We start from the raw sequence: 27,042 nt of genomic DNA, 5'->3' as shown, positions 1-27,042 counted from the left end.
TTTTTTCAAGTCCAGTGCTGGAGTTTGTCAGAACAAAAGTCACTTAGTGGAGACAGCAAATATCCTAAAATGTGAGTTTCCCCTTCTCCTTGTTTGTTCCATAGCAGTAGGTCACCACAGACCTCAGATGTTGCTTGAGGAGCAGTTTCAAGAGGGATAAAAGTGCAAAGTATGTGGCACACCAAAGACAGGTGCAGGCGCATAAATATAAAAGAGATGCTTGCCTTGGCATTCAACTCTGTGAATCATCCTTGGTCCCCGGGACCTCTTAAAGTCATTACAAACAATACCACAGTCATGTGGTACATACATCAACAAGAAAGAGGGAATCAGATCATACCCCCCCTTTACAGACTAGGCCTGTTAACTTGGGATGGAGCTTCACAGAACAATCTCTCTGCAGGCATCTTAGAGCAAAATTATATGGAAGACAAGCTGAGCAAAATAAAGACAGACTGTCATGAATGAAAACTAGATTGTGGTCTTCCAAGATTTGATCCATCTTTGGGGAGTTCAAGTAGAACAACCCAATTTGCTACAACTAAACCAACTCACCTTTCCCACAACATTTTTATATAAACCCGATTCCTCTCCAGCTCTAAAAGACTTAATTCAAACTAATACTAACCTCGGAGACCTTCGATCCTCTGAAACTTGTTAAAAGATCCAAATCTGCAAATACTTTTGGCGACTCACTCTAACAAATTTCCAGGTCTTGGAACCAATTGCCATAGCATTTGCTTAAACTTAATAACACTGCCAGATTCAAGCAAAGCCTTAGACAATACCTCACCAATCACTGGATCTGTCCATGCTCTAATCCTGACTAGGGTCCTTACTTCTTGACTATTTCAGACTCCTGATAATTATATTTTATTGCTCTCAATTGTTTCTGCCTTCCAGTCTTTAATTTACTCCAGGTGCAGGGCTTCATTTCCCAGCATTTGCTCTAACCAGTCTTACAGTTACTATACCCATCTGCCATATTAATGTATTTCAGTGCACAGTTATCTGTTAGTTTCTTGTAACCTTGTATTTTTTCTTGTTGTATTTACCTTGTATAACTGTTTCTTATTTACTTTGTGTAACTTTATTATGTAGTTATAAGTCGTAAAACACTATAATACTTTATTATGTTTTTATATATATGGAGCTTTTCTCCCCAGGTCTCTGCTGAAAATGAGCTTTCACCCAGTCGGACATTTACCCGGTAACAAATGTAAATAAATAAATTTGCCTCCTCTCTGAACAATTAGCTAGGAAGATTCTGCTCCTGGACTCCATGTAAGAAGGTCAAGAAGACAAATGCCTTTTAATTTCTTGGACAGGAATGTTCCTGTATGCTTTTCCACCCTTTAGACTACTATCCAGGGTACTTTTGAAGATTCAGAAGGAATGCCCAAGGTAATTATGGTGACGCCTTTCTGGCCCAGGCAACTGTGGTTCTCCCTTCTTTTGGAAATAGCCAGGAGCAATTACCACAAGCTTCCTCACAGACTGGTTCTTACTCACACAAGAACAGGGGTGTTTGACACACCCCAACCAACTTCAGTTGACTGCCTGGATGATAGGGTCTTAATTCCCTTTAGGCACCTGTTTACTGAGGATGTGCAGCAGGTTGTAATGGAGGCAAGAAAGCCTGCTACTAGAAAGTCATGTACTAATGAATGGAAAAGGTTTTCTAGCTGGTGCCAACAACATAACCAGCGTGCATTCAGTGATGGTTGTTCCCTGTTTTAACAATATTTATGTTAGTTACTATACTATGGCCTTTCTTACTCCTCCATTAAGGTTAATTTATCTGCCATTTTAGCATGTCTACCCACGGATCCTCCTCTTTCAGTGCATTCTCATGTCAAAATGTTTTTAAAAGGGGTTTTTCATAACAGTTCTCCAAGAAAACTGGTGGCCAGTCGTTGCAATCTTAATTTCATGTTAGAGAAACTAAGACTTTCTCCATTAGAACTAGCTAACCTGCCTGACTTGAGGTCCTTAACATGGAAACCAGTTTAACTGATTACTCTGATCTCTGCAAGAAGGGTGTCACAGTTGCAAGCTTTTATGGTGAGTCAGCCCTATTTCATTTTCTACAGAGACAGGGTTTGTTTGGGAACTAATCCTTCTTTTATGCCTAAAGTATTATCTGAGTTTACTTTAAGCCAAACTGTCCATCTCCAATTTTTTCCTGAGCCTAAAAATGAGAGAGAGAGCGGTTGCTCCATACCTTGGATGTCCACAGATAACTCGGATACTATCTTGGCAGAACTAAAACTTTCAGATCTTTGGATGAATTGTTCATTTCTTGTGAAGGTAAGGAGGGGCTAGTTTCCAAATAGCTGTCAAAGGCTAATAATCACTTGTTATGTTCACTACAACAAAACTGTTCCAGGCAGGGTCAAGACCCACTCTGTCAGGGCCTTGGCTTTATCTGTGGATTTTAGAAGGAAAGAATTGGATTCTAGAAGTATTGTAGAAGCTGCAGCTTGGTCCTGTGTACATACTTTTACAAAGCTATACAAGCTTGATTACATCTCTAAGGCTTTGCTAAGTCCATTTTCCAAGGACTCTTCTCCTTCCACCAACCAAATTTAATAAGCTAGGTTAATCTGCCGATATTCCTAAGTCTACTGTAGCAGTAATCAATATGATGAACATAATACAATTTTGTAAGTAAACTTAATAACTGTAGATGCTCAAATGATCACTGCTGCAGTAACCTGCCTCTCCTTCCCTCCATCACCCTTGGTTTTTGATATTTTGTGTATGCCAGAATGTGGACATTTACTTTTTGTTATCCCTAGCAATGCCCTTTCATGCCTCAGCCTCCCTATCTGTTAGCATGGAAGCTTTGAAGGACATGGTGCCCATACCTGTCATCTTAGCCAGCTCAGCTTGAGCTGACTGACAGTTTGGAAGGGTGGAAAGTGTCGTGAACCTTTGAGAACAGACCAGCTTTTGTATCCTATGCAGGATATAACGTATACAGTTAAGACTAGTGCAGTGGTGATCATTCAAAGGTCTGCTGTTATGGTAAGTTTACTTGCACGACTAATTTCTTTTATAATGGTTTGCATGAAAACATTTTCTCATAGTCATTCACAGAAGTGATAAACTCTGCAGGTCCAATGTCCAGTTCTATCTCTGTCTGTACTTCAACTGCCTCTGCATTAATACAGATGTCTTGGATGATTCATTGCCAACTTCTTTCTTGATCTTTCTTGCACTTTGCACTCATCATCAATTCATGAGTTCTAAGTCAGGCTTGCTGTTTGGGTTGTATGCTTTTTTGCACACTAGTTTTATGCATATTCTTTCACATTTTATTTTTTGTTTGAAAGTAGTTCTCATATTTTTCATTTTGACCATCCTTATGATACATTCATCAAAAACATTATTTTTTACCAGTAGTCATTATTGTAGTATAGAATTTTTCACAGCAAAAACACCCTGGCATTTCATCACGATTAGTGGCCACTTTGTAAAAAGATGCAGTTGCCAAGTTCTTATTGCATGTTCTTGGCATTGTTTGCAGCTGCTTCCATAAATATTGTATTTTGTAATGCTTTGCCCATGGTTGTATCTGATTTTGATAGCAGACTGTTCTTGGTTTTCTTATCATACATAAAATGCACCAGCTTGTCCATCAGTGCCTCAGTGAGTCCCTCTTCAAATATGCAATCTTCTGCTAATCTTACTATGTTGCATATTCATAAATGGTTTCATGCATATTTTTTCCTCAAATCTGGTTCCAGTTAATGCTGCTGTGCTGTTAAATTTAGTAATCTAGAGTGCTAAGCATAAATATGCATGTTGTTCAGTGTGTCACACAGTTGCTAAGACGTAAAATGCAGCAAGCCTGCATGGGAAGTCTGACCCTTTCAGAGTAAGAGGCTGACCCAGAGTTGACTGTGATGGGTCCTTGTCTGCTTGAGATATTTTGCATGACCTCAGCGTTGGGAAGGAAGATAGGATCACTGTGTGAATGACTGCAAACTGTGCAATATAGCCACACTTTCTGTTAAAAAAAAAAAAAAAGAAATGCAACATAATCAAGTCTGGAATAAAAAAAGATGCTGGTTTTAAATACAAAATGCATAGGAAATCACTAAAACAGAACCATAGTGATAAACTCCTTTAACTCTGATGAAAATGTGGTCATACTAACCTAAACACCTTAAGAAGTTACCCTGATCTATAGTACCATAAGGTTTTAAAACAGGGAGGTTGGTATAGTTTCCCAGTATTGCATTAATCTACGTTATCACTTTTGTATAATGTTACCTTCTGTAACTTCAAAGTTAAACACACAACTCTGCAGTTTCACACAGATTTATAAGGTGGGAAATCCACTGTTTACAAAATGCAGCCTACAGATAATCTAGATAAATTGTTACATTTTCAAATAAAATAGAGTGATGATGTTAAAAATTGCCTTTACAGATGTGAAGTAAATGACAGTTACGTTTAAATGCATACAGAGGCATGAGTTTAAATGATAATATCACTTTTATATAGACTTTAAAGAATATTTAAGTGTATTAAAGTCCCGATATTTTATTTTTTAATGTATACATATTTTAATTTTATCATTTATAAATTTATACATTTATAATTCTATAATTTTTATGATTGTATTTTTATGTGGCATGTGTTCTAAGATTTTGTAGTGGTTGGCCTTGCTTGCGACTTTGGATGTTTTAAATAATTGTAACCAGAAATGCTTTTTTACAAGTCTGAAGAAGAACAGCATGTTTGAAAATGTTTGCTTTCTAATTGTAATAAAGTGTCCATGGTAGTTGGTAATATGGTGAAACTTTTTTTTTTTTGCAGTAATACTGTGCTAACTTTCAACTGTCAGCATCAGCCTGCCTTTTTCATTACTTGCCTTCCTTTAATTGTTATTAGTAGCCATTTGTGATCCAGTATTTTAAGGAATATTTGAGCAAGAGACTTGAAAAGGCAGTTGAATTAGTTGCTGTTTTAAAGCTAATAACTGTAGTTCACTGACAAAGTGCGAGAAATATGCCCTTAAATTTGTGAGAAATATGCACTTCCATTTTAACACTGTTGATAGAATTAGTGTCTTTATTAGTCACACCTCCCTTGACTCGCTTCAATAAGTACAGTATGTAATACAAAAGTTGAAAACAAATACAATCTGAAAATACTGTGAAAAGAAATATTAAATGAAATACAGACAGAAAATTGGGGAAGTAAGATGAAAATATGTTTACTTCTTTGTTGGGACTCTCAAGAGTTTGATTAAAGGGGAAAGGCTGCTAAGTTTTCTTCATTTATATCTGAAAACTAAGCTTGAAAGCCTTGCATTTGTTAAGACTCAAAACTGTAGTTGCAGGCTAAACTGTATGGTGTGATATTTATGATTTGTGACTGATAAAGCATATTTAAATACCTATTCTTAAGAGCAATTTTTAATGTCTCTGTAGTTAGATGAGTGAGAAAATAATCACTCTTCTCCTCTGAGCCTTCATGATGCAACCGTTGATAAGACATGCAGAGGAAAGAAAATGAAAGTTTTTTACAAAAATCAAACAGAAAAAAAAATTCAAGTACAAACCAAATTAAATAATTTTATTTCTGTATGTGCAGTTTTAGTGTTGGATTACAGGAAAGGAGCATCACTTTTTTGGAAAGCAGAACTTGACATATGGCTGGAGTTTCCTCTAATGCAATCATCTGCCAAAAAAAAAAGTTAGTAGAAAATGTGAAACAAAATCTATACCAAATGAAGTTCTGGATACTGTAAAGGACGTTAAAGAACTGGAGGTGGGATCTTTAGAAAAGGGAATTAGCAGATTTCATATAAATGGAATTTGAGGGAATAGTAGCCACAATAATATCTAGTAGAAGGAAAGAGGTTTAAGAAATTGCAGGAATTGAGCAATTTAGGGAATGTTGGAGTGAATGAAAATTGATAAAAGGAAAATATGTACTGCATTGTAATAACAATGGAAACTATTGTTGTGGTGTGTTTTTTAATACATGACTCATTTTACAGCTTAAATGTGAGGATTTAGTAAAGATAAAGGAACAGAAAATAGATGTTAGAGTTAATACATTTGAATTGGGAGTCAGGAAACACTGCCTGGTCATTGTTACTTTCAGGGTGAGCAGCATGGATTTAGTTTTGTTCAGGTGAACTTCAGAATACAATCATCATTGGTGTGTTGTAGATTTGTTGCATTTCACGGCTTATTTGTACCTAATGGTAACAGTTCATTAGGTCGCATTTAGGCATACATATTCCTTCAAAAATATTTTTACCATTTTCTCAGAAGAGTAGACTTTTTAAACAGAAAAAGTATTTATGGCAGCTGCAAGTAAAATAACACTAAAAACTTAAAACTCTAATGAGAAGATGGGAGGGGTATTCTCCATTCCCCTCTTATTTAATTATATCAACTCAGTGGATGTTCTTCGTCTTCCCTTGCTGCAGTCCTGACAAATGTATGTTTCAGACCGAATACAGAGTTGGGCTAGTAACCCCGTGTTGAATTTTTTTTTTTTTTTCTTAGTAAGTAGATTTAAAGTGTCAGAAAAGTGAAGTGAATAATTGTATTTGGGGAGGAAAGACGCATAGGGATTATCATACATTTATGTTGTTTGAGCCAGAGGTTTTGCCAGGAGTTTCTATGGAGTCTCAGGCAGATACTTTACTGTACAGGATGCCTCCTCCTCGGAGGTAGGGCAGGCTGAGGGGGGCTTCTCAAGGTGTCTCTTCCCTCTCTTCTCAGTTAGGTAGTTAGGGACTCTTCCTTTGCCAAAGCTTTTTTTGGGAAGCCATCAAGTTTTTCTGTAAACATATGCTCAAAATGGCAGAAGATTTGATTACTCTGATTAGGTTCTATATGCCCCCCTGATAAGAGGCTAGGGTGGAAACAGAAGTTGATAGTTTTTTTTTGTGTTCACACGCTTGAGTCTTCTTCTGAAGACTTGCAACAAGAAGAGTTCCCTACTTATTCTGGGATGATGATGGATGATTCACCCCTCTGAGGCTTTTTCATTTTCAGATTTTTTTTCACTTCAGAGGACTCTTCACTAAATGGGGACTTTAAATGGGAAGGACTCAAGATAGAAAAGGCTCTAGAAAAAGGCTTTTTGCCTCAGCTTGGGCCCTTTCTATTCCTCCTGTGTTGAATGTGTGTGTTGAATGTGGTTTTGCAGAACCTTCTCTCCTTGCCTCCTCTCCTGCTCCTGCTCTCCTGCTCCCTGTAAGGTATTATAGGGTTATAGGGCTCATAAGTATTTGTTTAAAGAGTCCCGGGAAAGCAGGGGTTGTTTCTCAGCCAGGGGGGGTAAAGGTGTTAAAGCCGTTAAAATCCTGTAATCCTTGATAAAGAGGAGGGCTTTGGATTTTGGTTCATGTGTCTGAACAAATTGGGTAAGCATCTTTGCAGTGTGGTTTTGATGCTGTTCAAGCTCTCCTCGAGGGCTGCTGCTAGTTTCTATTCTTCTTCGACATGATGCCTGGTTGAAGGGATCAGAATTTGCTGAGCATGTTTAACACTTTGGATTTTGGATGCTCCCTTTACAGTTGTTGTGTTTGGACCAGGACCCAGAAGTGGAATTAAAATGAAAGGAAAAGGAGGAGTCTACTAAGACTGATAAGATTTTTTACGGAGTGCAGCCTCCGTTTAGTAGAGTAGAAATTGGCCTGCTAAGGGGTGACATATATGGCTTTATGTCTCCGATCAGACAGTTCACCTGCTCAGACTTCTGGTGAGGGCAGGGGTCAGTTCCTTAAAAGCAGAACCAATGACCTGCCCTTTTCAGCTGCCAGTGGACTCGTCTGGCAGCTCCTGGGAGGAAAGGATTATCTTTTCAAAGAAAAAAGAAATTTACTCACTCTCAGAGAGATGGAGGATATCATATTCATCACGGTTACAGATTTTATTTCCACACAGTGCACAGCCTCCTTTCAGAGGAGGCATGCCAGATGTTCCTCCTCCTCAAAAAAGAAAAGAATGCAGTTCTCCAGTTACTCAGTGAGGGGCCACAGATGCCAGCCCCTCTATCAGAAAGGGGCTTGTAAAAGGTGCTTCTCTTCCTGTCTCGCCAAGAAGGAACACACATTTAGAACAATTTGGATTTTATCTTTGGATTTATCTATCCTGGACATTCCCCTTGACATTCCCAAACTTCCAAGATTTGCACGTTACAGCAACTGTTACACTGGCTGGGGCAGGATCACTGGATCTTAGGATTAACCTTCAGTAAGCTTGCCTTCATGTATGCTATAAAGGCTAAGAAAGTATCCTGTTCCTGCACATTCAATTTTCTCTATTTCATTATCTGCATTATGCCTTGCTTTTTTTATTCTATCTACTGCTGGCTCCAAAGCGGGTTTTCACAGCCAGTCACTTCATCTTCAGGCTTCAGGCATCACTTCTATTGGCTCTTGGGCTCTACCTGATTCTGGCTCAAGAAAAGAACACCTTCTACAGAGAAGGAATATGTTGCTAGTGCTGCTAAATATAATAAATTCTGTGAAAGTAAATAAAGTCCAGTCTACAGACTCCAGAGACTCTCTGGTTCTGTGTGTGAGACTGAATACAGCAACCTGGATAGCAAACATTGGGACAAACAAAAAAACTGTCTTACTTTTCTCCATCAGTCCTATCTCACTTTCATCTGCTGACTGCAAGGAGAGTCCTTCAAGCATTAGGGTTCATGGGTTCTTTGCTGCAATGGTCTGCATAATGGTATGCTGTGCATGCAAAGCTGCAATGTATGCTCAAAAATTGTAAAAATTTTGGATGGAAGAAAATTTGGACATGGTCACTGCAAAGATTTGAATCCTGTGGAAGAATTGTTGTGGTGTCACCAAGGCATTCCCACCCCTAAACAGGAATGTAAGATGACAGAGCCAGAAGCGAGTCAGATTTTACGTGGGGAGGGCGATCTAAATGGAAAGTGGGAAGTGGACTAGTGGGATGCCAGACTACAAGAAAAGTGGCCATCTAACACTCAGATATCATCAGTGGGTTAGCAGAGGAGATGCATGTATGAATTGTTCTTCAGAAGCGTTCTTGAGTCAGACAGTCAAGATGATGTGTTGTCAGGGACAAAACAAGCAAGGGTCATGGTGACACAACCAGACAACACAACACGTTCTTGGCTCTGGGCAGGCAAGCTTATGATTTACTGACTCTAGCGTCCAGGCTTGCATTCTGCTCCAGAAGGGATGCAACAGCCTCACAGAACTCCTAGCAGATGGTACCCAATTGTCAGGACTGCAGCAAGGGAATCCTCGAACATCTACATTTATGGTAGGTACAAAACTGTACTTTATACAACCTCAGAGAAAAAGTGAATATTTAAATATTCTCTCTTTCCTGAAGTTAAGCATTGTCAGAATGGTTATAATTAAAAAGGGGCTATGGGGTGTTGACTGCACTTTACATTGAGTGCAAAAAACAAACTGCCAGAGAACAAGCAACATATTTTGTGAATGACTACAGTTGCTCGTCTTCCTCCTGCTTGTAAGCCCGTCTGATGAGCTGCTGACCTCAGAACTCCGTGGAGAAAATATGGGGTAGTGATCAGCCTCAGCTGGTGATTTCTCATAATAAGTTGTACTTGTCACATGCTGCAGCCACAAAGCTCCAGATCGCTTTGGTCATGAGGCAGTTTCACAGAAGAGCAACCTGAGGCTGGATAGACAACTCATGTAATGCACTGTACCACTGGGGAAGAGCAGCCGTAACTGTACTAATGTAAGGTTTCGCAAAAATAAAATGTTGGTAACTCTAAAGCTTTTATGTTCCTTGCCATTGTCAAACTTGTATTCTAAAACAAATAAATAAACTACTTAAGCTGAGGATATCAGTGCTAGTTAAGAGTCAGGGCTGTTTATACCTTGGCAGTAAATCCTTCAGGTATAAAAAAGCAAAAAGAATAGATTAATCTTGGTAACCTTGAATGTAAGCTGTCTTTCTAAAGTATGCAGTCTTTCTCAGCAAAGTGGGATGCCATATTCCATAATTATTTGTCAAGTATAGCATGGTGTCACAGCAGTCATTCATAAATGTTTAGCTTTTACTGTTTAACACTGATCAGTGGTATTCAGAAAGTTAGATAGCAAGTGGGCATGCTGAATATTTTTCATGTCTGAGTAACAGTTTGATGCAGCCAGTAAGTAGTAGTATTTCTACAGTGATGCAGAACTGAGTAAAATACTTGTATGTATTTTAGCTGGAGTAACAAATATATATCTTGCTTCGTTTCACTGTCACAGACAAAATGTCACCAATACTGGCCTAATCCACCTGAAGTAGAAGAATATGGCAATTTCCGTGTGTCGTGTTTATCTGAAGATTGTACCATTGCATATGTTTTCAGGGAAATGACAGTTACAAACATTGGGGTAAGTCATAAATCTAAACTGGAGCTTGGCAACAGCTGTAATTTGTTCAGGCGGTACTAATTTCTGAGAGTAACCAAACAAGACCTTCACCTTCTAACCTGCTTAATCTTGTAGCTGATACTTTGAATCTGTATTTATATATATATATTTATATATATATATATATATATATATATATATATATGTGTAAATATAAATATGTATCTATATATATATATATATATATATATATGTGTGTAAATATAAATATGTATGTATATATATATATATATATATATATATATAAATATGTATCTATATTTTTATATATATATATATATATATATATATATATATATATACACACACACACACACACACACACACACACTGGTTGTGCCCCTGTACTAAGCCTGACTAAGCATCTAGCTCTTCTAATCTTGCTTCTGCCTACCCTCTTATAGCCATTAATCAAGTCCTATTTTCCTTAATACAACATACCCTTGTCCTACTATATACTCTTACTTCCATCTTTTGGAAACTTATGTTTGTGACAACTTTTTGTTTTACTAACATAATTATATATTATAACCTGTCTTCTTTATATTATGTATTATCCTGCATTTGTTTTGTATTGTACCTGCATTTCTTTGTACTATGTTTGAAAGTCTACCCTCTTTGATAATCTCTGTACTATACCTACAACTTACATTGTACCTATGAATAGTTGTTTATGTGATTTTTGTTTGTATATGAGATGTTTTATTTTTGGTCTCACTGAGCTTATCTCCACGGGCCTCTACTGAAAATGGACTTTTCTCCAGTTAGACTAGCCTGGTCAACAAATGTAAAATAAAATACATAAATAAAATATTTTAATGGCATAGATTCCATAAATGTTTCTAGTATTTTGGGATATTTGCTTATTTGTAGGCAGTGAAACAGCTGTGTGCCCTGTTAATTATGTTGACTTTTCTGAAAATGTCAGCTAGTTGTCATTATAATGTATAAAAACAGCCAGTGTATATCTTGATCTTTTATTCAAGTTAAATACAAAATAAAAGGTGTAATTCTGTCATCATACATTTTAGATAAAACTGTCTCAAAGTTCTCAAGATCTGATTTCAGTTGCACTGGCATCACGTTGAGATTTTTTGCCAAAAAAAAAAAAAACAACCTGTCCACAGTGACTTTGAAAGGGAAGTGATTGAAAGTCAGACGGACTGTATCAGTAAAGATGTCCAGAAGAACTGGGAGCATGATAGTGAGAGTATGTCATAAGGATAGACTTGAGTGCAGTTATGCAGACTTGGCAAATCATTTATCTCCATTTACAAATGTGCCTTTTTTGTTTTATTGTGTGTTGGAGCAGCATAGAATACATTAGCTAAACAAGGCAGAACCGCTCTCTTTGCATTATAGCACGTGTTAAGATATTATCACCATATGTAGCATAACTATTACATAAACTGTATAATGTTTGTGTAGCACTTTCTTATGTACATACATACAAGTATTTCAAGCATGGGCATTAATGCCCTTCTAGCTTGCCAATATACCAGAATAGTTGTTCTCATAGTAAGCGGCCAGGCTGTTTTTAAAAATATCTAAACTAGTACTTTAATGTAAGTTAGTAGTCTGTTCCATGCATCAGCTGCTCTTTCAGAAAACCAGTTAGTACACTTCTCGTTCTTATATAATTTTTTTTTTTTAATTTCTCCAAATCGTTTGGGTTTTTAATACCATGATGGGAATGGAACCCATTCCTACGTCAAAGTACAATTAAAGTTCATAAAATTAGTATTGTTTCACTCCTCTGTTAGCCAAAAGTGCTCTTTGCAGCACCCACAATGTGCCCAGTAATGACTCCTTCTGCAATTCATATGAAGTTACATGTATTGTTAACATATCCAAGTACGGTTGTATGTTCCTTTTTGTAAGACCTGTTGCTCCTACTACTGTTGGAACTGTCTAGGTATCCACCTTCCACATTGATCTCGTTTCTGCCTGCAAATCCTGGTATTTTATGATTTTGTCTCTGTCTGTACGCAAGACACTGTAGTCAATGGGTTTGGCGATTTCAATGATCAATGCTACTTTTGTCTTCTTTTCATGGACCACTATATCTGGTTTTCTAGCATCTGTCTTTTGAACTGTTGGTAATGTGTGATCCCATGTGATGTAGACTTTATTTTCTATAATGTTTTGTGGCTCATGTTTCCAGTGTTTTTCAGCCACTTCAGTATTATAATGTTTGCACAATCCCTAGTGCAACAGTCTTGCACATTATTATGCCTTTCAGTATGCAGTCATTCTGCCATTAGTATGTCACAACCAGCAACAAGGTGTGCCACTGTTTCCAATTCTGTTTTACAAAACCAAACATTTGTCTTTTTCTTCCACATGTTCAATGGACTTTGTAAACCAACGTGTATGTAGCCTACTGTCTTGGGCTGTCAATGTTAACATTTCATCTTTTGGTATGAATTCGCCTATCTTTAGCCATTGCTGATCAACACAAGGTTCTTCCAGAAGTTTTCTATTCTTGCAACTATATTTATGCATTTTCCACATTTCTTGCCTTCTCATCTGTTCCCTCGCCTTATATTTTTTTCTTTTGTTTTTTGGCACATTCAGTTGCTGCCTGATTTTTACCTACTTCTGGTTTGATTTCCATTCCTGCTTAAGGCCAATATGCGTCTGCTACATTAAGCAGAGAAGTCATCTTAGATTTATTCTCCTCATGTTTCAAAACTTTCACTATGTTTGGGTCTTGTGAGGTTCACAGATATTTGTGGAGTCCACAATTGCAAATCTGTACATGTAATCAATTTGAAGGAGTCCCATCCCTCCTTTGGAACGGGGAATACATAATCTTGTTATGCACTGATTTTTAAAAATCATTTGGTGAGCATGAAGCATCCTTGTTTTCCTGTCTAATCTGTCCGACACATTTTGGGGCCAGTCAGTCACTCTAAAAGTATAAGTTAGGACAGGAGGAGCAAATTGGTTTATAGCTTGCATTTTGTTTCTAGATGTCAGTGCTGTTTTAAGTCTTTAGTATTCCTTACTAAGTTTTATTCACATTTGTTCGTGTTTTATTGTTAATCCTTCATCAGTTCCCAAATATTTATACACTCCCTCTTGCTCAGGTTCTTTTATATTACATTCTTGTCCCAAACTGATGTTTTGCCTGTGCTGCAGTTTTCCTGCTTTAAAGGTTGCTTTTGCACATTTAACAAGATCAAATGACATTCTTATATCATCTGAAAAAGTTTTAACAACTTACAGTTGTGCTTTCAGTTCCTCATCTGATGGGATATACAGTTTTAAATCATCGACAAAGAGAAGGTAAGTCTTTGCACTTTGTTTTCTAGGAGCCAAATTATAGCCATGGTCTAAGCTATTAAGGAGATAGGTTAATGGGTTAAGGGCATGGCAGAATAGCAGTGGTGACAGCCACCCTGGAATATCCCCCTTTGAATTTTTATCTCTTGGATAATAATTTGTCCTTTATCATGGCTTAATTGCAAAGTGGTCTGCTACTGTTTCATGGTCGCTGTAATGTAGTCGATCAGTGTAGGGTGTGTCTTCTACATTTTAAGCACTCTTATATCCATGAATGGGGGATACTATCAAATACTTTTTTTTATAGTCATTCCATGCCGTACTTAGATTCTTCCCCTTTTTACAGTTCTCCACTATAACTCTATTTAGCATCAAATGATCCTTAATAATCTTCTGTATAGGTTGTCTCATGATTCTGTACTACTTTTTGATAACCCCAAACATTCCCATATTTAGTTGTCTTTAAATGTCCTATGTACCTGAATAAGGTCTCTTCCTAAATATCTGTATCAGACTGTGTACAAGTTCAGATATATTAGTCTTTCATAATAACTTTAAATGTTCACATCATGGCTGCCTGTGGTTTATTTCCAGTGTACTCTTTCCGATTTACTCATGCTTGTTTTCTTATAAGGTTTCCATATTGTTTTCCATACTCAGTTTTGGGTGTAATGTAACTAACAATTACTTCATTTCTGATTTCCTAGACTTTGTAAATCTTTTGATACAACTTGTAGTTCTCTAATAATCATTAACCAGTAGGTTGATAGATTAGAAAAAGTCAAAATTGGATCTACCCATATACCCAGGTCCCTAAATAATTCTACATTTTCAATCACTGTGCGCTGCATTATTCACCTTTAAATTTATATCTCCCAAATGTCGTATGTTCAGTTATTTGGCATGTACCTCACTAGACACCTGCAACAACTGGAGATGCTGCAAAAGTACCTCACAAAGAGGATCCTAGGTCTTAAACACTTGACCTATATGGACAGACGCAAAAAACTCCAACTATTCTGTCTCATATCACCTACTTAGAGGCGATCTCTGCATGACTTACAAAGCCATGTCTGACCCAGCTGTGTTAGAAATGCTACATCTAAAGACATCCCAATCCCTCTGCACTACACACTCCAGAGACCTCAACCTCATTACCACAATCAACAGAACAAGCTGGAGGGACAGGTTCATAACCCAGAGACTGCCCATGCTATGAAATAGACTTCCCATACATGTCAAGCGGAGCTCTTCACTGGCCCTCTTCAAGAGAAATCTTGATGAGTGGATGGGAAATAGAAAATTCACCCTGGGGATCACTGCAGTGGCTCTACTCGACAGAGGCACTGGGAACTAAGGTCGGGTAGCACAATACCAGGGTAATCATATGGGCTAGGCTTGTAAAGGCTCCAGGGCCATTAGCCTAGTACACACCTATGAATCTATGAACCTGTAATCCAGTTATCAGCATATTATTCTCCTGTGCCCAAATGGTCAATTTAGTCAAGTGCTTTTGCAGGCATGCCCTGTCTGTAACACATGTAATCAGTTTGCCTAGTTTCAAGTCATCTGCATACATACTGTGGAACACCTCAGATGAAAAGATAGATCTGAAAGATACAATGTAAACAAGCATGGGCCTAGGACAGTGCCACAAAAATTTCACCTGTCCAATTGCTGTATGATATTTGCCATGTCCTGTTTGTAAGCCATGCGTTATCCAGCTTATCAAGAGTACATGAATACCTAGTTCTTCTAATTTATTGATCAGTGTTTTGTGTATGACCTTCTCAACTGCTAAAGTTAAATCTATATAAATTACTTCACAGCACAAGTTTTCATTCATAGCTGTTATTATATTGTAATAGAATATCATGCTACAGGTGTTAATAGATCTTTTTCAAGATATGCATGCTGATATATGGTTTCAAGTCCCAACCTTTCCAGTTCTGACAATAACTTACCCAGCATTACCATCTCTATTATTTTTCTACAACATGAACATAGACTTAAGGGTCTGTATGACTCTGGGTTTGTCCTACTCTCTTTTCCCTTACAGATAGGTTTGATAATTGCATTTCTCCAATCTTTAGGAGGTACTTACGTATTACCGTAACCAGATTTTGCGACATCTTTTACTTTCTTCACTTTTACTGAAATGGCCTCACTGAAGTGTGATATGGAAGGGCAGACTGGCAGAAAGTCTGTTGGGGATATCGGTGGGGGTTTTAAAAAACTATTAAGACTTATAATTTTGAGGTGTGTGGGTAGCATCCTTTAAAGACGTCAAGTATTCAATTCGGAGATCGCAGTGGTTGCGTGTGTTGGGCTGCATGTGTGTACATGTGTTGGGCTGAAAGGAGTGCAGGAGTTAGCGTACGATCTGTGGAATGGATTACTTTGTACTGCAGTTCCTTTTGGTGAAGGAGTACTACTTCTTCAGCGTTACCTTTTTGTTTTTTTTGTTTTTTTGGATGTATGACAGTATTATGAAGGTTAGAAACAGGTTTGGTGGACTTGGGTACCTTCATCATTGAAACAGCTGATAAATAATACAGGTTTGAAAAAGGAGATTTCCTGCTTCACCGACTACAGCATGTGGAAGGAGCACGTTTGCAGTAGAATGGGACTCGCTTAACTGACAGGAGATGCTGGCGGTAAAAGGGGAAAACTGTTTTTGAATCTTATTTTTTGAGCCGTTTCAATGATAAACCTTCCTAAAAGTACAAAAACATTACAGAACACATGTCTCTAACCTTCATAACACTGCAGTGCTTACTACTTGACCTAAACAGAAGCAACCAGCATTACCGCAAAAATCTGGTTGCGATAATATGCAAGTACCCCTTAGGAATCTCCCCATATTTATACAACCTTGTAAATAATAGCTATAATGATACTGTACATTCTTGCTGAAGTATTCTCAAGTCATTGTTACTATTTCTGTCTCCTCCTTGTGCTTTATTTGGTCCATTATGCATAATTCCTTTTCAAATAATCTAATTTGATTTCAGTATCTGAGGTTACCTGGATGTCACAAGGACAACTTTTCCCTTTTGTGGAGTCAAACTCTTTTGCACAAGATTTTGTTTGTGTGTATGTGTGTATATATATATATATATATATATATATATATATATATATATATATATATATATATATATATATATTCTGTTTGAGTATAAATTTTAGAATGTATACACAGTTTATATATATATATATATATATATATATATATATATATATATATATATATATATATATATATATATATATATATATGTATACATATATATATATATATATATATATATTCTTTTGTGTTTGAGAATAAATTTTAGAATGTACACAACACAGTTTATCAATTTGTATGTCTTTACTCCTTCCTTAGAATGGAAAAGAGTAAGTTATACCACTTGCATACCTGGTTGTACATATTTTATCTTTTGTTTGACAGTCGTTGCAACATTTGCTTCAAAAGTTGTTTTTTTCACGTCGTGACACTTTGATAATACAAGATCTGATGTGCACAACTGTTTTTCTTTTGGCAAACAATAGCAGATTCTGTTCTTCTTACAGCAGTTTATGAATATTTTGATCATGCGGCATTTGTTGCTGTAGTCAGTATTTATGGATAAATTGGCTAAGTTCTTTTTATTAAAAGACAGCTATGCTTAAACACATTTACTTTGCCTGGATTGTGTTTTCTTGACTACAGAATAATCCCTGTACTTCCACATATTAAAAAGCATAATTTTGCAGTTTCTTCCCCTTTGTGGCATTTCTGTCTTAGTTTCCTCAGTGCGCATATGTTGGGTGGGATTCAGTCGTACTTTCATTAGTAATTTGTCTCTTACATTATTTCACCTGTCATATTTGAAACTTTTGTAAAGCTATTCAGGCTAAAATTTATAGTTGGTATACTGTGTACTGTCATTTACGTTTTCATTTTTTTCCCTTTACTGAGGCCATTAACCTGCTGAACCTTTTTTAGCCTGAATGTGAAAGAAGCCTGATAATCAGTGACAGCAGTTTCACTAAGCAGCTGAGCTTCGTTGCCGTGAAATATGGTACTGTGGGTGAGCCAGGAAAGGAAGTAGGGAGGAAGACAGGACCTGAAACTCGCATAATTTTGGGTTTTTTAAAAGGTTATTATGTCTTTGTTTCCGCTAGGACATTTTTTTACAAATTGTACAATAAATTTGTAGGAAACAAACAACAAAAACAAACAACAATCACTGCAAACCAATAATTTGTTAGTATTTCTCACTATTTTCATAAGTGACTAGAATTGTGATCTGACAGAGGACACTATTGCAAATTAAACTAATTTCAATAGCTGCTTTTTCTGAAAAAAAAAAAAGCTTTACAAGAAAATAATTTCACATCAAGATGTCTGCACTCATGAGGGTAATAATGGCTAAAAAAATGAAAACTACTAGTTTTCCTGCAGGCAAATTTGGGTTTTGTAGAACTTCATGACAAGATAATTTTTTTCAGTTTCTACCCATCCTTCAGATAACTCTCTGTCATGATAAAATCACATTGCTTAGTTACACTTCAAAGATTATGTATGCTAACTTATGAGTAGAGTAGAATAATTAAATATATCAGATTTTGAAGGAATATGTTCCACACATTTTAAAGTTGTGAAACTACTTTAATCATAAAAAATCAACCATTGAATGTTTTTGCATTGCTTTGTAGTTATTCATACATCAGGTGACTTGTAGTACTGTTGTCACAGTTCTCTGGATCAAATAATCTCAGTGCAGCAACACTGATCCAGATCAGTGTTGATCTAGCTAGTCTGTGTAGTGAAAAAAAATGTCTGTTCTTATGTAATGCTCATCCCTGCCAGGCAGCTGTCAATGTCAGATGTTTTTAGTAATATCCACAACTGGCTATTGGGATTCCTGCATACAGAAGCCTGATGGTTGGATCTGCTTCACTCTTACTCCTATTGGCCCAACAGCCACTTTCCCACTTGGAAGTAAAGTTGTCAGTAGTATAAAGGAAAGTCAGCTGGCACATTCTTCAGATCTTTCTTTTTTCATACTTTAGTGAACAGCCTAAGCATATGTTGCATTATCAGTCTATCATTTTGGCCTGTTTTCAGAGCTCCAGACAGGTGGGTTCCTCCATGGTGGGTTGTGCTGTAGCAAAAAAGATTAGAAGACTGTGTTGACTGATGTCTGTTTGTCTGTACCACTGATGTCCAAGTGAGGGTGTTCACCAGGCCAAGATGGGGAAGGGTCAGAAGCTCTGAAACTCAGGCTAGTAACCAGGCTACTGCCAGCTGGAGTATTATTAAGAGTCAGCCATGCAACAGGTGATCTATTCAAACACCTACACTCCATGTAAGTTTCTAACACAGCTGTACCTTCTGTGATATACAAGTAAAGTCTCAGACTCTACAGGCTAAACTAACTGAAACAAAACATGCACAGGAAAAAAGAAACAAAGCAGTAGTCCAGCTAAAGATTCTCTGTTTTGTTATTGAATGAGTTTATTTTTCCTGATTACTGTGATTTAATGTTTCATATTTCTGTCAGACCTCCTAGGGTCCATACCATTGCTCACCACATTGGTTACATATTCCCACCCCTTTACAGCTTCAAAATTTCCAGACATCCCAGTGCCTCTGTCCATCCAGCCAAGTCAGCCAGTTGTTCCTTTCACCCCAAACGTTCTCTGACTCAGGGCTGGGCCAGTGGGGATCTTTAGGCCATCCACAGAGGCATGCTGGTGACTGCTTCTGCTGGAAGGAATCTTTTATTTAATGACTTACCCTTATTTTCCTACATCCCCTTGCTCTGCATTCATCTATTCCATCCAAGAGCTACTCCCCTTTATTGATCCCCAGGATTGGCACACTCATCCCTACCTGCCATCACCTCAGGCACCAGAGCTGTTAAAAAGACCCGGAATGCATGGGCCATAGTTAGAGCTTTATTCCTCTATGCCAAAGAACTGACTCACATTGTATATAATTTTATTTTTATTTTTCTAATCAGATAATCATTTTTCCTCTTGCGTCAGGGAGTCCTTCCTTCTGGGCTGAAGGAGGCATTGGTCAAACAGTTCTTAAAAAGCTGAGTTTGGATGCTGATGACCCTAATAGCTCCTCTATCTCAAGCTTTCTTTTAGGAGTATGGCACTTGAGATGGTGGGGAATGTACAGCTTGACTTGTGTTTTTTGGAAAATAACATCTGTTATCAGCCTTAGCGCAGATTTCAGGCATGAGTTAATACCATGGCAGCCCTTAATACAATTTTCAGTGATTTCCCAGTTGTATATGATCAACAGTACGACTCTTCTGATTCTGTTTATTTCTCGTCTGCCTTTGACATCGCCAGGCATGACAGCCTAGTGGCAGCTGTGGTTTCCTTGGAGATGTGTTGAGGTTGCCTATCTAGGCAGTTGTGGAGGGTAGTCTTTTAAATTAATTCATCCTTTCCTTGCACTTTCAGCTATGAAGTGTCACAGGGTTCTAGGCCCAGTGCTGTTCAGTTAGATCTATAAGGAGAGACGTTTGCTACCATTGCTATGTCAGGTGACATACAGCTCTATCTGTACATCCCACAGAATATTTTATCAGTTGTGAGTTCCTTGACAGATGATCTAAAACTGCTTTTATTATCACACGATTCTAAACACAGAACACCAGACAGTTGCGTTTGTACATGTCAGACTTAGAGACTCAAATCTTGTTTTGAATTCATATATTATTTATGGGTGTGATAATCTCAAACTGGTACCGAAGGTGTGCAGGTTTAGATTAATCCTTGTTGACAAATTGACACTTAACGCATTACAGCCAAGTGCACCTCCAGGTATTCCTGCAGTTACCTCCAACTGATGTCTCTAGGCATCAAATATTACTTGTTCATATTTGCATTAATAATTCCAAAACCATGCTACATACAAGGTATCAGAATTTTTTTTCTTAAAGCATATGTGATGGCAAACACAATTGTATTAATATTTGACCTCTGCCTAATGCTGCTATAGAGATATTGAATATTATTTGTATACTGTTTATTTGTATAGTAATAATTTTCATATTTCTCTAAATATTTCAACATTCAGGTAACACAGGCAGAACTGCATTATGCTCACATAAAAGCTTGCAACTATATAAAGAAAATCTTGCTGGCAATATGTGCCTTGCTTTAGTGGTTACTGAGATATCATAAGCTATTTATACAACATTACAAAATTAATATTCACTGCCTTAATTTTTTTCTTATAAATTCCAGTTTAAAGCATTGAACTGAATGAATGCCACTAATCTAATGATTAATTTATCCTGAATTGTTTGACATTTACAGTTTTCTAGTAACACAGTTCTAGAGTTTATGAATATTTTTTGAAATGTAAGGTGATAACTTCATTTTTTAGAGGCTCAAGCCACACCCTTTGAGAGTTAAAAGTGCACACTCAAAAGAGCTGTACTGGATGGAATGAGTTTTAAGTACCACATGTCAGTTGTTAAATACTCTTGATTTCTTTTGTGGCTTGCTCCTTATTCCATCTCCCCACCTGCCTGTAGTTCATACTTTGGTTTCTTTCTTCCTAGGTTACTGTAATTCTCTGTACTTGGGGGGTCACCTGATTCAGAACTTTATTGTTGCATCTGATGCAGAACTACATTACCCAGTTACAGTCTTATACTTATTACCATCACATTGTATTTATCATTCAGAGCCTTCACTGCTTGCTTGTACAATTTCTTATTACTTTTAGGGCTCTGATATTGGTTTATTTGGTCCTCCAGGACAGGAGTATACTCTGTGTGGGAAAAGTTCTTGTCCATTCCTTTGTTCTGCCATCTTGGGGGTTCCTGGTAGTTTCAAACGTATGGCTACAGTCCCTGAGAACTCTCTCCTTTGCCTTGTGTGGTAGGCTGCTTGCCTTTGGAATCTGTTTTTTTAGGTGGCCTGGTTTCAGGATGTCCCTAAAGGCCCATCTTTTTGATCTAGCATATAACTTTTAATAATTTATTGAGCAGTCATAAGCCTTTTTTGTATGGTAGTCAGTGGTAAACATTTAAATAAATTTGAACTTGGAAGATGCATTACTGCAGCAGAAAGTTACCTTGAAACTGTCTAGTGTTCTATAACTAATAATAAAGACATTTCACCTTGTTTATACTAGGTAATGATCCCCTTCATCTTGTCACCCCCCCCCCCCTTGTTATCCTAGCATGCCGGATGTACAGCGATGAACTTATAAAATAAAAACAGCAGAGATTGTGCAACACTGGAAATGTATATGTAATTGTTGAGTAATGTAGTTCCCCATTTTGGAGATGCCAAAATGTTTTCACCAACCCCACATCCCAGACACGCAAATAGTAAATATGACAAATGTAATAGTTGTGTCATCTTCCAGTGTACAAGTCAAGGCACTGACTTTTGATCACAGTTATACTAAGCATCCCTTTTTTAATGGGTGTATTTACTCTGCCTCTGTTTGTCAATATGACATGCTTATGTATGAGTAGTGATATCAGAGTTCAACATGTTATGATGCAAACCCCTAAGTGTCCGTCTTTCAAGTTTGTTATATGGTGAGTGACATTTACCTGAAAATGTATCTATTTGTTCTTTCTCGATCTTCTTGTTTAACTAGGCAGTAGTAATAAACTTTATTTTGATGCCATGTTGGAATTCTGCTTTGTTGTTTTCAGCTTTTGTGGTATTCAAAAAATTCAAAGACTTGCTTTTAATATTCTGTTTTTTGAAGTTCTTTAGCTTGGTCAGATGTTATAGCACATTAACTGACCATAGCAAGTGCTCATCCTGCAGTGTCATTCCCATAAAGATAAAAACAGCCTTGTTAGCTAAACCTCAGCTGTTTATTAGAATAAGTAGATAAGCCTCCCCATACTAAATTCCTGTACAGTTTACTCACTTTGTACTGTCATGTAATTATATTAGGGATGTGCCATATTCACAGGCCTTTTGGACATGGTTTAAATGTTGTCTTACAGTGTCTCACACTTTCACCATTTAAGCCACTGACATCTTGTGATTTTAAGCTTTTGTCTCACATTTTCCCCTGGTTACATTTGGCAGTTACTTCTTATAGAAGAATTTCTGAATTTCATATTTTAATTTTTTTATTTTTTTACAGTGACCAGGTATCTCCTAAAACATCCAACATTTTCAGAGGTAGCTTTAAACAAATCCATTCTGTTTCATTTCTGTTTACAGATATAGTATGCGCTTGGGTTAGGGTTCAAGAGAGTTTTGAAGTACTTTTAACAAAACTTCTAGATATAGAAAATCCAAACAGCACTATTTTTTTTTAATTACATGCTAACGGTAGGTAAGAAAATACAAAATATCACAAAATAGACTGGCAAGTTCTTTGGCAGGTTGCTTTAATTTGTACTGTACCCTAATATTATTTTAGGCCCATTCATCTAACCTAAAGCTATTACTACACTCCCTGCTTGTTTAGAGAGGTGTCTGCCAAGGTTATACCTGATGCTGTGACCTGGCACAGCACAAACATTTTCGTTAGTAATTTTCACTTACATATAGCTTTCAAGACTAGACCTGGCTTTCCTAGGAGAATCTTTAACTGGTGCTTTTGCCATGTTGCCCTTCTTCATCCCATTTATGTAAACCATGCTTTTTCACTCTGCTTCGATGAAGATCCTTTTGGCTTCCAGTGTTGTAGGGTAACTTAAGTTATGTAGGTCTGTGACAAGCCCACTTCACCCCGGGGCAGTAACTAAGGAGCCTCGGTAAGAGCCTTCGGTAAGAGAGTGTCACTAAAAGCTTGGTGAGAAATACACAGTTTCCCCTAAGAGTACACCGGGAGCAGGCTCCAAACCTGGGACTGGACTGTATGCTTCACAATAGGTCCCCAAATGAGTCTCCACACTAACTGCTGCCGAGCACTGTTTCCCAGTTCTAGGTATCTGACACACTAAGTGATTGATATTCACACTTACACACTCTTGGGAAAAGACTAACACTGATTTACCTGGTCTGTTTCTTTTCCCAAATTACAAGGTAACGGCTGCCACCAGTCAGATACCACAATACTCTTCAAAAGGGGTGTTCACTTATATTGGCTAAAATAGATATGTAAACAAATGGTAGCATGTATTCCAAGCAGTAAGGCTTTTTGGAGTGGCCCTGGTGTTATCACAATAAGCATAAACATTCTCGAGTTATTAAAAATATTAACGAAGTAACCAGCCACAATGAGAGGTAGCAAAATATTTAATAATAAATAAAAGGATTTAAAACATGTAAATACTGAATAACTGATTCCAATAAATATCAGTTTTTCACACACAGGAACTATGAAAATAATACTGTAGGATAGATCTCACATTGATTTTAGAAAAAAAAACTGTAACTATCTAGCTGTAGTTCCTTGACTGAAGATTAACTTTCCCTATCTAATCTAAATACTTCAGCAAGGCAAGATTATACTGTTACTTCTGCAAGGTAAGATGAGAAATTATGTCCACACTCCAGGCTGTTGTCTGTCCTCAGCAACTGGAACTACTACTCTGGAAATAATTGGACTAATACTACTGAACACCTCTGGAAATGACGGAATGAACAATAACTGAACAACTGACTCAGAACCTGCTTTTTGTAACCAATCTTTTTCAAAAGTAACAGGAAGCTGCCGTGAGAATTCTACTGCCATATCAGAATTTGAAAAGTAAACAAACAGCTGCAGTGAAGATTCTATTCTCCCAGCCCTGGCAAACAATGACATCACATCTAGGTCAGCTGACTCTGGCATAACCTGCATTCAGAATTCTCTTTACAAAGAACATGTACCTTTGGTCAGCCAGAAGAATACTGTTTAACATTCAGACATCTTGCATAAGTCAAAGTGATAATCAAAAGACATAAATGTATTTACAAAATTATAGCTAGTCATGCTGGCATATGTAACACATGGTAATTTACAATTATTTACAAAACTTCAGCCAGTCATGCTAGTACAGAGAACAATGTCCAGTACCCTCACAAGGTCGTTATCATAATTTTATATTTTAGTGGACTGAAGTGTAATGGTTTAGAGGCTCTCCTGGTATTTATAAATTAAGCTTAATTTAAATGTCTGAAAGCTGTATTATTTTGCCCTTTTTCTAACTAAATGGTGATGTAGCACTGGAGGGGAAACGGTCTAAGTAGCCTTTAAGATTGTTCTTCTGTTGATACTGAGATTGTAGCCGCTAGAAGAAAGAAGAGTAGGACATAGTGAGAGAACTACAGATTTTGCCAAGAATATCCTCTGGAGATCGAAGAAATGCATTGGAAGACCTTTAATTTCAGTCTGTACAAATGAAGTTATTGCAGGTATATATCAAACAGGTAGTTAAACCTTTGTTACTAGTCTGTCATTAAGTAGACGTTGTGGATACCTAGTCATGTTAGAAGTTTAAAACCACAAAGGTTTATCAGATTTGCTGTGGGTAACAGCATTTCTAGTACTATTTCATTTGGTTCTATAGTACAAGATCGAAGCTTTACTTAATCGAATAAAGCTCGAACTTGTAATATCAAAACTGTAAATTGTCGAACGGACGATTTAACCCAGGGAAACACTTCCCCTTGGCCGTTATGTGGAGTATGCCAATTTCTCCAATTTGGAGCTATCTTGAAGTTTGTATATTTAGGTAGGGGGTGTGTGGGGGGCACAGGCCCCACATCGGGGGGGGGGGGGTGTGGGGGGGGGGTGAAGCCTCGACTTGATTTCGGATGTAAAGTTTTTTTTTTTTTGATTTTGCTAAGGGAAGTGTTTCCCTTTTTTGTATCGGTTGTTCGATAGTTTTAGCTTTCGATATTACAAGATCGAGCTTTAGGTATTCAATTAATTAAAGCTTCGATAATGTAGTATAGACGCATTCATTTTAGTGTACCCTCTGATTTTCTAGCTGTGTTGATGGAAGTTGCTTCATTCCAGGATTTTTTTTTTGTTTTTGTTTTTTCCATGAACCCCCCCTCCCCCACAACTTCCTTTATTTTGAACATCTTGTGGGCCTTGCCATGGCTCCATTGAGCAGATTGTTCATCAGTTGGGAGAGGTCATCCCTTTGCTAGTTTACTTGATCTCCTTTGTAAAGACGGTCTTGGATTTTGTTAACCATCCAGTCTTCTCCCTTTGGGAAGGGTACAGAAGTCCATGAAGATTGCCTTTTTGGGTATCTCAGAGGAGCAGAGTTCAAATGAGAACTCTTCTTTTCCTACTGAGATTCATGATGGCCACTCACTTTGCAATGTCATTTTCTTGCCACCCATGTGAAATTGCTTCCATGAGCATCGTGAAGCCAATGCATCCGAAGTCTTCACTACCTCTGAGATTTATATTGATGTCATAATGTTGCTGTCATTCAGTTTGAGGCAGCAAATCAGACTTAATGAACATAGGCACTTTAATGCTGAATCTTTCCTAATCTGGCCAGGCAACCAGATGGTAGTTTAGTAGCTGAAGAAGCATGGGAGGAAACAGGTTCTACTCATGCTACAAGTAGGCAGCCTTCATTTGCAACTGGAGAGTATCCCATTAGATTTTTTTTTTCTTCTGATGACTCCACATTTCAAAGGACTGATAGTCTAAGTTATAGCAGATTGTTTCTTTGGAATACAGACTAAGATGCAACAATATAAGGAGACTGGCCTATAGAGTTGATCTGGGTCAGACCTTCATTGGAATGGATTCCAGCTTGTAATGAAACAGGAAAGGACAATTCTTTTTCTCATAATGAGATATCACCGTGATGACCTTGAAGAGGCCAGTTCCCAATCTTTTGATTACTGATGTGTAATGCAACCAATTTTCATTTGGTCAGGTAAAGTTCAATCTCTTTGAAGTGAATGTCTGTTCTAGCTTAGATGGTGTTTGTTCTTTTCAGTCCTGAGTTTGCCTGTCACAGTTTTAGAGGTGCTTGGAGCTACTGGGAAGCCATCCTGTAGTTTGTCTTATGTCAAATGCAAACTATTTTCTTATTGAGCTGCTAAGACTTTCCATCCTACTTAATACTTTTGTAGGGATGTCAGTCTTTGTTCATGAACCCTTTTAATTCTCTTAGTTACTCCACTCTTCTGTCTTTGAAACACCTAATTGATAAGATCTTGGTTTACCATCCACAGCTTAAGCAGTTTGTTACGAAATGCTGTGTCTGAGACCTCTTGCTAAAAAGCTGACTTCTCTTTGGTACTTTTTTGTTATTACTCATAGGCTTTTATGTGCTGCCTTTCACCCTGTTTTTTCTTCAGACATCAGGCTTCTGTCCTGAAAGGGAATTTTTCAGTGAGATATTACCTTTGTTAGATAGCTA

General features: G+C 37.4%; 1 protein-coding gene across 1 annotated transcript in view; it reads left to right on the top strand.

Annotated features, from left to right (window-relative positions):
* The window catches only part of PTPN3 (protein tyrosine phosphatase non-receptor type 3), a 2,272,168-nt gene that overhangs the window by 1,930,691 nt on the left and 314,435 nt on the right, over positions 1-27,042 (top strand). Inside the window, exon 25 of the mRNA XM_044065075.1 lies at positions 10,259-10,387. Coding sequence (XP_043921010.1) covers positions 10,259-10,387 — 129 coding nt within the window. The remainder of the gene's footprint in view (positions 1-10,258; positions 10,388-27,042) is intronic.

Source organism: Protopterus annectens, chromosome 3.part0 (assembly GCF_019279795.1).
Source record: "Protopterus annectens isolate FY-2018-M chromosome 3.part0, PAN1.0, whole genome shotgun sequence".
Taxonomy (NCBI): Eukaryota; Metazoa; Chordata; order Ceratodontiformes; family Protopteridae; genus Protopterus; species Protopterus annectens.
This window is presented reverse-complemented; position numbering and strand designations above follow the sequence as displayed.